Consider the following 12,668-nt stretch of genomic DNA (forward strand, 5'->3'; position numbering starts at 1 on the left):
AAGAAATATTCGATGCTGACATAAAGATTATAGCGATGTTTTAAAATATGTATTAGAAACCTAACATTGTTAACAAAATTAAAATGATTTATTCTCAATATCTTAAATGCTGCAAAGGCAGATGCCATATCAGACTGCCATGAAGATACATGCAGAAATCCCTTTCTTTCTATTTATAATCAAATACCAAGACATCTCGCAAGACATTTCTGCATTTGTTAATTGATTTATATAACTGGATAAATTATATAGTAAAGGAAGGAATCGGCAGGAAAAAAACATAAATTAGAAAAAATCATTAACTTAATCAAAAATATATAAAATTATTTTTCTGTAATACAAATTGAATTACTTGATTTATTTTACTTGATTTACTTTATTTTCTATATGAGGATATAGTTAATATAATGCTTTTTTAAAACTCCATATTTACTTGTTACACTATATCCAGGGTTTCATACTGTACTCTTGTTTGCCGCTTGTCATCCAGTAGGCTACACATACAACAACCCTATGTTTGTCATTTACACTGAAAAATATAACATTTTTGTGATCACTTTATCATCTATATATTTATTAGATTTCTATTCCAGGGTTAATAGATAGACAACAGTACAGTAGCTTCAGGATTGCATTATACAAGTACAGAAATTCTATTGACCGAGTTAAAAGGGAGGTTCCACAACAGGCAGGATTTTGGATATATGTCTGATTATTTAAGGTTTGACCAGAGTGACCCCCATAGCTAAGTATAAAGGGGGCCCCAAATTGCCACAGATTATATAATGGGCAGTTGCACATAGTTAACCTGCAGTTCCATAAGTTGTATTGGACATTCTGAACTACTTACCTGATGTAACCCTGAATGTCCATACTACTAAACAGAACATATGTTGAGTATATACAACTATGCTCCATATTGGGTACATCATGACATTTTTGCTTCGTAGTCTCCCAAAAGCTGGGGTGCCCAACTGCCAGACCCACAGGACTAAACCTTTTTAGCAATTATGTTAATGTATTCTTTTATTTTTAAATTGAAATATGTGTTGCATCATCTATAATACAACCATAAGACAAAATTATTCTATTTTGGAGTCATTACCCATAATTTTTTACATATAATATAAAAAAATATTCATTCAACCTTTGTCACCATATAAGAGCCACATATTATTAAGTACATGGAAGAAATTACAGTTCTTGTTAGAACATAAAACAACAAAATAGCACCTCCATATATACATTTTAAAAGCCTGCTTCATTCCAATATGTGGTTGAACTAGCAATAACTGACATCTATTTCTTGTCTATTCCCATGCAAAACATTTTATTACTGAATCCTAATCACGAACCTAATTTACACTATATAATATAATGCAATTGTTGTATTGTGACTTATATGGATATATATTAGAGTTGTTTCATATATTCAGGTATAGTTGTAACTACTCAAACTGTTTTAGATACAGAATACTGATATAATAATTATATGAATTAGAGATTATAAGAAAGCACTAAACATCAATTATATATACAGTAATATACAATAATGTATGCAATGCTCATAAAGGTTTATGTTTCAGTTTGAATCAGTAAAAAAAGGGAAAACACAAAAAAATTGGGTTCCAAATCCCCATTACATATATTGTATTTACAGTGTTGGGCATTCATCATTGCCTTTAAATCATACAAATGACAGAATTTTTTTTTTCCATTGCCGCACCTCTTGCAAATTAATTTATGAAGTGTCAGTGCCACAATTTTGGTCGTTTTCTGACACTCATGACTTAGTCTACTTCTGGGTGCAAAATTGTGGCACTGCTTGTAAATCCGCAACTTTGCCCCACTGTGTGTGTCTCATGAAACTGATGTATGTGTAGATTTATCTCATGTATATTATGAGTATGTCTAATGTTTGTCTTAAGCTTCTCATTGTCAGATGTGATGACGTTTGTGATATATATATATATATATATATATATATATATATATATATATATATATATATATATATATCGTGTGGGCGGTATTTGTCTAATGTGTCCATTATGTGTGATGTGTGCATCTGATGTGTATACATCTGTCATACACACTTTGTGTATAAATACCCTCATTTCTATGATTGTTCATATATTAAATAATGTCAGCCAGTGGTAAAGTTTTAGACTTGAATCCAAAATCTGCAACAAGATATAGCTACAAGGTCGTACCGTACCATGCTAAAAACTGCTATTAATGCATTGTTAATGTATGACCTCCTAGTTGGCTTGATCACACTAATGCAGCAATACATAAGTAAGAATACAACCTCTGACATATATTAAAATTCTCATAAAGATTTGCACCATCTAATCATATACATCAGGGACAAGTTATTATTATCTGCAGTATTTTAATATTGTAATATAAGTATGTTAAAGATTAGATGATATATCCATGTTAATTTTCATTTAGGATATGAAGCCTAAACTAGGGATTATTATTAAAATATAATATAACTTACATTGTTTAGTTCATTCAGTGATTCCCCCTCAGATGAGGCTTCTTGGCATAAATCCGTTAGTTGAGGATAATGTAGAGGCTGCACAATACTGAAATCCTGTTGCTCTGGAGCTGGGGGTAAATTAGTTTGGTAACTCTGCCCCTGGGATCCTGGAGGGACCATCCTGACCTCCATGTATTTTAAGGTCCCGTCTGTGTTCAGGTACAGAGCCGGCTGATACTGATCTGTGTACGGTTTGGATTGGGATCCACCAAGAAAACAGCAACTACTGCTGTAATCATAAGTGTCCTTCCTCAGACATCTCACCAATAATATCATGAAGGTGACAAGTGACACTAAGCTGATGGCCACCAGGGAGATGATTAAATACAGAGTCATATCTGATGGCGGTTTGGAATTTGTCAGGAGGTCACCGGATTTTGGTCTTTCCACTATCACCTCATCTGCTATACTGACAAGTACAGTCACTGTGGTGGATAATGGAGGATTCCCCTGATCACTGATAGAAATGACAAGTTGTTGCTCCATGTTCTCCATCTCCTGTGATCCTCGTACAGTTCTCACCTCTCCTGTGTGTTTAGACACTTGGAAGGATGAATAATTGATGGGGTCAATGAGAGTAAACACCAACCAGGCATTGTGACCAGAGTCCAGATCCACTGCTGACAGTTTGGTGACCAGATATCCAGCACTTGTAGACTTTGGGATCCTCTCTTGGACAATGAGGTCCTCAGAGTGTTCTGGATACAGCAGAGTGGGGGGATTGTCATTTGTATCCAGAATGAAGATAAAGACGGGAACAGTGGAAGATAACTGTGGAGATCCTGAGTCTTCTACCTTTATGGTGATTTGTAAAACCTGGATCTGCTCGTAGTCAAAGGATCGCTGAGCGTATATATTCCCATCATTAGAATGAATGTAAACATAGGAGGACACAGAGGAGCCGTCAATCTGACTCTCAACTATGGAGTAAACCAGATCAGAATTCACCCCCTCATCTAGGTCAGTAGCAGATACTGTACATAGAAGAGTCCCGGGGTCACTGTTCTCCTTAATGAAAGCATTATAAGTAGACTGTGTGAAGAGCGGAGCATTATCATTAATATCTGACACACTGAGGGTGACGCTTGTCTTACTGTATAGAGGAGGAGACCCTAAATCAGAGGCTGTCAGCTCTATAGTGTATTGTGGGGTCTCCTCTCTATCCAGATTCCCATCCGTCACCAATGCATAGCGGCTTTTCATCTGTTGTATTCTAAAAGGCACATTTGGTGATAAATCCAGCTTTATCTCTCCATTTTTTCCAGAATCCTTGTCTCTCACATTTATAAAACCTACAACATCTCCCATTGGTGAATTTTCTGGAATATTATTAGCAACTAGGTTAAATGTAATTTCTGGGATATTATCATTGACATCTTCTATTTCAACTTGAACTATACAGTTTCCTTCCAATTTGGGAAGCCCTTTGTCTACAGCCTTTATAGATAATTCATAAAAGTTCTGTTCTTCAAAATCCACAACATCATTGACATAAATCTCTCCACTTTTTTCATTTAAAGCAAATAATTTTCTTGCAAATTTGGATGTGTGATCATCAAAGGAATATTCAATTTCACCATTTATTCCATCATCCTTATCGGTTGCATTTAAGGTGAATATTATAGATCTTAAAGGAATATTCTCCCTAATACTTAATTTATAAATTGAATGATCAAACAGAGGAAGGTTATCATTAATATCTAATACAACTATTCTTATCCTGCAGCTCCCTGATCTGGCTGGTTCTCCTCCATCTATAGCTGTGAGGATCAGGTTATGCTCCTGTTTTTCTTCTCTATCTAAAACCTTTTCTAGTATCAGCTGAGGGATGAGTGTTCCATCCTTACGATTCTTCACAGACAAAGAGAAATAAGAATTTGTATTCAGTGTATACTGACTGACTCCATTCACACCAACATCGAAATCCTCTGCAATCTCTAAGGCAAAACGAGCTCCAGGACTTGTTACTAATTCTGTGATCTCTATTATTCGCTCATCAGATGAGAATGTGGGAGAATTATCATTAATATCCAGAATCTCTATTTCTAGACTATAAAGCTGCACAGGATTCTCAGCCACAACCTCTAACTGCAGTAAACAGCGGGGACTAGATCCACACAGACGCTCCCTATCAATCCTCTCCTTCACAGACAACCCCCCATTTGCCTGATTTACAGTGAAATATTTTTGGTATTTGTCAGATCTCAGATGTATCCTGCGCTGAGAGAGATCTACACGTTTTATCCCCAGATCCTGAGCTACATTTCCTACCAATGTCCCTGGATCAGACTCCTCAACAATAGAATAACGAAGCTGCCCAGAGACCCAGCCCCAGCTACAAAGGAGAAAGGAGCAGACTACTTGCCATTTCCAGCTCTGACAAAAGCCTCTGATGTCCATATCTTAAATGATTATCTTGATATCTGATGTCATGTAGATCCTGTGTAATCCAAGCTACATGAGGGTTATATTATCTGTCCATATTCCCAAAAAGATAATCCATATAAAGGAAACATCCAGAGCGATCTCATCCGCACGGAAGCTCTTCTTTGTGTGAGAGAAACGATGGGAGGGTGGATCACTGAGCCAGGGGGAGGAGAGCGCAGAGCTGATACAAGCAGCTTCTCTAGTGTTACTGCAATATGTGACTGAAGTACAAGACTGCCCTCTACTGGCTAATAATCTAAAGTACAGCAATTTAACGAGGCAATTGAAATAGAAATATAAGAATACTGTAATTTAGCGTCAATATATTAAAAATTTACATATCAATTTTGAATTCTTAGAATTATAAGTTATAGAACGTATTATACATATATGATTTTCAAAAGATAGTTTATAGATAGATAATATATAAACAGTACATATGTATATAGCTCAGGACATTTTTGTTACATCCTGGCATCATATGCTTTAAGATAGTGGTTAGAAAATTATTTCAGTTTTAATCGAGCCCAGCAAGTTCATAGACACTCACAGATGAAGTACAGTAAGTAGTAATGCCAATTTATGGAATAAACACATTGTAAACTAATGTGGATCTCAGCAATACAAAGGGTGAATGTAAACAATGTAGAATAAATGCAGGAGCATTAATTGTACAGGATGGGTGTATCTTGGAAAAGTGATGTAATGTGTGGAAGGGGCCTACAGTTTTGTCTTCTTCACCAAAGCTTCGAGATATTTATGCAGAAAGATGGGGAAAGTGGATTATTACAGTAATACTGCACATCTTTTACTCTGCCTACCAGATAATCTTCGGCGCGCAGCTCCTGGTAGCTGCGCACCCTTGTCCAGGCGTTCGGCTGCGCGGCTGCGGCTCAGGGGCCGGAACTACTGCGCATGCGCAGTAGCCGGGGGACTCGATGAGGGCGAGCAGCTACCAGGAGCTGCGCGCCGAAGATTTCCTGGTAGGCGGAGTAACGCGGCTACTGGGGCGTGGAGTAGCCGCGACTAGTAGCCTAATGTCCGGCTACTCCACGCCCCAGTAGCCGCATAAAAAAATTTGCATATAGATGTAATAAAGTTTTGTAAAAGGCACCCGGGACGTGAGGATTAGCCCAAAAAAGGGCTATCTTCACGTCCCATCCATCCACCTACCACCCCTTCTACCTTTATAGGTAGAATCGGGGTGGTAGGTTCCCTTTAAAAAAAACTGGTAAAAAAACCTCTGAGAGTTGGCAGTAGAGGGTAATGTAAGAAAAACACATTTCCCAATGAGAAGATGCTGTGGTTAAGGCTGCATTATGGAAATGAGCGACTGTTAGGGATTTTTTCTTATTTTACCCTCAACCTTTATCCTTAATTGTCGTGAGATAGTGACTGGGAAGGTCATCAAGGGGAAAAATATTTCTTATGTGTCTTAGGCACCAGGGAAATTGAAAAGCAGTGACTTTCCAATGCTGGGTTTTAGTAAAAGCCAGAATAAAGGGGCCATGATGCTGGATCGGCAAAAGAGCAGAAGGGATTCCCAATCCCTGGTCCATTTCAGGTTTTGTACATGTCTGTACAATCAGCTGTACATGCAGCATAAATCTGGCACAGCAAAGGACTAAATGTTTTCAATCTAGAGACTGGCAGAACCTGAGACACATTGTTAAATCCCCCACCCCATAGTGTTTTGAGTACTTCAGTAATCATATCTAAGTGTCATGGAATTGATATAATATGTCAGACTTTTAGCTTTTTATTTTTTTGTTGCCTAACTTTATAAATTAAGACCTAGAACAGTTTTTTAGCAAATGTCTAAATCTGGCTTTTATACCACAATTTTTTCTTCTTGCAGGGATCTGCTTGTCACTCATGTAAGCATAACTGCACGGATAACTAAAACTTCAAGGAATGTACCACATGGGCTCTGCATGTGGGGAGCCAAAGTTCCCATCACAGTTACTGTTGAAACTCATATTACACAGTAAAATGTATAAGATAACAGCTCCTCCTTCTTGAGTATATACTTTGACCATAGCTTTTTAGCTACATATATAAAAGATTATTTAGAGGAAAAATGAGCACTGTGACTTCTGAGCAGGCAGAAATGGTATATATGACTGCTTATGTAATACTGTGTTTACACATTATGGGATTGATATCATAGCACAGTGTATTATCAACTTTCCAAGAAAAAAGTAGAGTATGACCAGCACTCAAAAATTGCTAAAACTTCTTCTTTTATTTCATATCCATTAAAAAAGAGAGATTACATTGCACATCCCGGAGGACCTACGTGTTTCGAACATAAACATTTAGTTCTTAGTCATGGTCTGAGGAAATAGTACAAACACTCCATTTAAAAAGGCAGATAACAGGTGTATAGAGAGCTAGATAATTAGCGCATGTGCAAGGTCTCGGGATACATCCCATTCTAGCGCAAGAAAAACAATATAATATATCATATCAGAAAATGAGAAAGTTCTTATACATGTAGACAATATTCTATAGCTGGAGGTATTTCAAACAGAGAAAAAACATGCAGGAGCATACATGTATTTCAATACAGATACATAGGAATTGAAATGGTTACTGCCCCAAGGAGAGGAGGGGATAGGACCCAGAATCTTCGAAATCGAGAAATGCTGTGGATATTACAACTAAAATCGCATACCCAAGGGACTCAATTATTAAACGGTCACTATCAATGACAAGCTCATAGAATATATCATAGTTGTAGTAACAGCAGTGTTAAAAAATGACTTGCTTTTCACCAAAATTAGGTAAAATGTTGGCAAAATCTATTGAAAGGACTTACATTGTTTGGGTCATTCAGTGATTCCTCCTCAGATGAGGCTTCTTGACATAAATCCGTTAATTGAGGATAATGTAAAGGCTGCACAATACTGAAATCCTGTTGCTCTGGGGCTGAAGGTAAATTAGTTTGGTAACTCTGCCCCTGGGATCCTGGAGGGACCATCCTGACCTCCATGTATTTTAAGGTCCCGTCTGTGTTCAGGTACAGAGCCGGCTGATACTGATCTGTGTACGGTTTGGATTGGGATCCACCAAGAAAACAGCAACTACTGCTGTAATCATAAGTGTCCTTCCTCAGACATCTCACCAATAATATCATGAAGGTGACAAGTGACACTAAGCTGATGGCCACCAGGGAGATGATTAAATACAGAGTCATATCTGATGGGGGTTTGGAATTTGTCAGGAGGTCACCGGATTTTGGTCTTTCCACTATCACCTCATCTGCTATACTGACAAGTACAGTCACTGTGGTGGATAATGGAGGATTCCCCTGATCACTGATAGAAATGACAAGTTGTTGCTCCAGGTTCTCCATCTCCTGTAATCCTCGTACAGTTCTCACCTCTCCTGTGTGTTTAGACACTTGGAATGATGAATAATTGATGGGGTCAATGAGAGTGAACACCAACCAGGCATTGTGACCAGAGTCCAGATCCACTGCTGACAGTTTGGTGACCAGATATCCAGCACTTGTAGACTTTGGGATTCTCTCTTGGACAATGAGGTCCTCAGAGTGTTCTGGATACAGCAGAGTGGGGGGATTGTCATTTGTATCCAGAATGAAGATAAAGACGGGAACAGTGGAAGATAACTGTGGAGATCCGGAGTCTTCTACCTTTATAGTGATTTGTAAAACCTGGATCTGCTCATAGTCAAAGGATCGCTGAGCGTATATATTCCCATCATTAGAATGGATGTAAACATAGGAGGACACAGAGGAGCCGTCAATCTGACTCTCAACTATAGAGTAAACCAGATCAGAATTCACCCCCTCATCTAGGTCAGTAGCAGATACTGTACATAGAAGAGTCCCGGGGTCACTGTTCTCCTTAATAAAAGCATTATAAGTAGACTGTGTGAAGAGCGGAGCATTATCATTAATATCTGACACACTGAGGGTGACGCTTGTCTTACTGTATAGAGGAGGAGACCCTAAATCAGAGGCTGTCAGCTCTATAGTGTATTGTGGGGTCTCCTCTCTATCCAGATTCCCATCTGTCACCAATGCATAGCGGCTTTTCATCTGTTGTATTCTAAAAGGCACATTTGGTGATAAATCCAGCTTTATCTCTCCATTTTTACCAGAATCCTTGTCCCTCACAGTGAGGAATCCCATAATGTCTCCAGAAGGTATATTTTCTGGAATTTCATTAGTCACTGATATAAATATGATTTCCGGAGGATTATCATTTACATCCTCTATTTCTACTTGAACCATACAATCTCCCTGTAATTTGGGAAAGCCTTTGTCTTCTGCTTTAACAGATAATTCATAAAAACTTCTTTGTTCAAAATCCACATTGCCATTGATATAGATTTCACCATTTTGTTCATTAAGAGAAAATATTTTTCTAAACGATTCAGATGTGTGATCATCGAAGGAAAACTCTATTTCTCCATTTGTTCCGTCATCCTGATCTGTGGCGTTCAGTGTTAATATGACGGTTTTCAATGGGAGATTCTCCCTAATACTGATCTTATAAAGCGACTGATTAAAGACTGGAGGATTATCATTAATATCTAATACAACTATTCTTATCCTGCAGCTCCCTGATCTGGCTGGTTCTCCTCCATCTATAGCTGTGAGGATCAGGTTATGCTCCTGTTTTTCTTCTCTATCTAAAACCTTTTCTAGTATCAGCTGAGGGATGAGTGTTCCGTCTTTAAGATTCTTCACAGACAAAGAGAAATAGGGATTTGTATTCAGTGTATACTGACTGACTCCATTCACACCAACATCTAGATCCTTTGCAATCTGTAATGCAAAACGAGCTCCAGGACCTGCAAATATTTCTGTGATCTCAATAATATAATCATCAGATGAGAATGTGGGAGAATTATCATTAATATCCAGAATCTCTATTTCTAGACTATAAAGCTGCACAGGATTCTCAGCCACAACCTCTAACTGCAGTAAACAGCGGGGACTAGATCCACACAGACGCTCCCTATCAATCCTCTCCTTCACAGACAACCCTCCATTTGCCTGATTTACAGTGAAATATTTTTGGTATTTGTCAGATCTCAGATGTATCCTGCTCTGAGAGAGATCTGCACGTTTTATCCCCAGATCCTGAGCTACATTTCCTACCAATGTCCCTGGATCAGACTCCTCAACAATAGAATAACGGAGCTGCCCAGAGACCCAGCCCCAGCTACAAAGGAGAAAGGAGCAGACTACTTGCCATTTCCAGCTCTGACAAAAGCCTCTGATGTCCATATCTTAAATGAATGTCTTGATATCTGATGTCATGTAGATCCTGTGTAATCCAAGCTACATGAGGGTTATATTATCTGTCCATATTCCCAAAAAGATAATCCATATAAAGGAAACATCCAGAGCGATCTCATCCGCACGGCAGCTCTTCTTTGTGTGAGAGAAATGATGGGAGGGTGAATCACTGAGCCAGGGGGAGGAGAGCGCAGAGCTGAGACAAGCAGCTTCTATATTATTACTGCTATATGTGTTTGAAAGACAAGTCTGCCCTCTACTGGCCAATCAAGAGAAATTCAACAAATGTGTACTAGAAATATTAGAAGATTGCATTCTAACAAGCAAATATTTTAGTTTTCCAATATTATTTTGAATTACAGGCAGTCCCCAGGTTATGTACAAGAAAGGTTTCTAAGGTTTGTTTTTAAGTTGAATTTGTATGTCAGAAGTCAGAACTGTTTATTTTATTATTGTAGCTGCAGACAAATTTTTTATTTGTCCCTCTGACAATTGGATTTTTTAAATTTATAGCTGTAATGGGACCGAGGATTATCAGTAAATGAGCTTCACCAGAGGTCACAGGGGATAGAGGGGTCATCGTTAAGTTTTAAAGTTTTAATCTACCAAATATTCACCAAGCGTTCTAAGGAAAAGAATAATACTTTGAACTCTTAGAATTAGACATTATAGAACATTATATATTTTTTTTTTCCAAAAGATAGCTTATAGAAAGATACATATGTATATTGATTAGAACAATTTTGTTACATCCATCCTGTTGATATATGCTTTAAGATAGTGGATAGTGGTTAGAAATTTATTCTAGTTTTAACAGAGCCCAGCAAGTCCATACACACCCACACATAAATTACAGTAAGTAATAATGCTGGATTGTGGAAGAAACATATTTTAATACAAAAGATGATTGTAAACTTTCTAAAATAAATGCAGGAGCATAACTTGTAAGGATGAATACATCTTAGGCTACATTCATACGGAAGTATGCCTGCCGGACCATAGCCTGCAGGGCATATGTTCACCGCGATGGAGAGGAGGAGGGGTGACCCCTCCCCTCTCCACAGAGATACATGGCACATAGCACCGTAACACTGGGAAAGATTGGACATGCTCTATCTTTTCCCCATGTATAGAGTGGTATGGTGCCCCCATTGCCGGCCTATGGCTGATGTATATACGCTCCCTAAATGCATGGTGAATGTAGCCTATTATAGGTACTGTAATGTGTGGAAGGGCGCCTACAGTTTTGTCTTCTCCACCAAGCTTACAGATATTTATACAGGAAGAAGAGGAAATTAGATGAAGTGCTCTATGCCGTAATACTGCACATCCATTATTTAATACTAATGAAAAAAATCTTTCTTGTACTGACTAAGGCTACATTCACACGATGAATGGTACTGCAGGCATACATCAGCGCCGGGGAGAGGAGGAGGGGATGAGTGTCGCTCATCCCCACCCCTCTCCATAGTAATATATGGCGCACAGCGCCGTATTCTGGCAAAAAATTGAACATGTCCTATCTTTTTCCCGGCTACGGTACGGTTCCACATGTGTGCTGCACTGTAACCCTCCCGTAGGGCGCCGTGCATCCCTTGCCATGTATGGGTGATGTATATTTGCCATATATACGTCGGCTATCTATACGTCCCCCATACGTTTGTGTGAATGTAGCCTAAAACAAAGTTCCAAGCTGATAAACATGTATACTTAAAAATACACAGAAATTAAGTCAGTCTTTTTTGTGACACAACTGGGAATTTTGGCCATAACAACCTGCTGGTGCCAGAACCCTTTCACATTGCACTTTTCTTTGCCTACTAGAATGGGAATCACATTAATATTTGTTTCTAAGGCTAAAGCATGTTAAATGGGAGTTCTGGCTTAAAACAAGCAAAAAAACCTCCAATACTTCCAAGGCTGGGTTTTTAGAAAAAGGCGAATAAAGGGGCCCTGAAGCTGGATTGGAAAAACAGAGGTAAGGATTCCCAATCCTTAATCTATTTTAAGTTTAGGACCACATGTCTGTACAATCAACTGCACCTACAGCAGGTGTTTATAAAGGCGCAGACTGTGGGTCTTCATGTCTCATTGAGCTGATTGCTGAGTGCTGCGACCACAAAGTCTGGGCCTGTGAACATGGGTTTTAGTTTTTCAAGATATGGTAGGAAGTCTCCTGGTATAGTCAGGAATGAGCTCAGACAATCAGGTTTTGTGTTTTAGAACAGTTGTTAAGCAAAAGTCTAACTCTGACTTTTGGACCACAATTTTTACTTCTGGCAGGGATTTGCTTGTCACTCATGTAGGCATAAAAACTTCATGAACTACTAAAACTGCAAGGTTGTTCCACATATGCTCTGAATGTGGGGAGCCAAAGTTTCCATCACAGACATAATGCATAAGGCATAAGATAACAGT

The 12,668-nt window shown here is 38.5% G+C and overlaps 1 protein-coding gene across 28 annotated transcripts in view; it reads right to left on the reverse strand.

The window, feature by feature from the left end:
- Positions 1 to 12,668, reverse strand: part of LOC140126346 (protocadherin gamma-C5-like) — a 431,655-nt gene that overhangs the window by 168,790 nt on the left and 250,197 nt on the right. For 2 of the 28 annotated variants that reach the window (XM_072145684.1, XM_072145673.1), the window contains exon 1: positions 7,797 to 10,394. The exons of 25 other annotated variants lie outside the window; for them this stretch is intronic. In XM_072145684.1, the coding sequence (XP_072001785.1) occupies positions 7,797 to 10,238 (2,442 nt within the window). In that variant the 5' untranslated portion in view covers positions 10,239 to 10,394. Of the gene's footprint in view, positions 1 to 2,506; positions 4,964 to 7,796; positions 10,395 to 12,668 lie in introns of those variants that run through there. One more of the 28 variants, XM_072145672.1, reaches the window with a different exon arrangement.

Source organism: Engystomops pustulosus, chromosome 4 (assembly GCF_040894005.1).
Source record: "Engystomops pustulosus chromosome 4, aEngPut4.maternal, whole genome shotgun sequence".
In the NCBI taxonomy this organism is placed as follows: domain Eukaryota; kingdom Metazoa; phylum Chordata; class Amphibia; order Anura; family Leptodactylidae; genus Engystomops; species Engystomops pustulosus.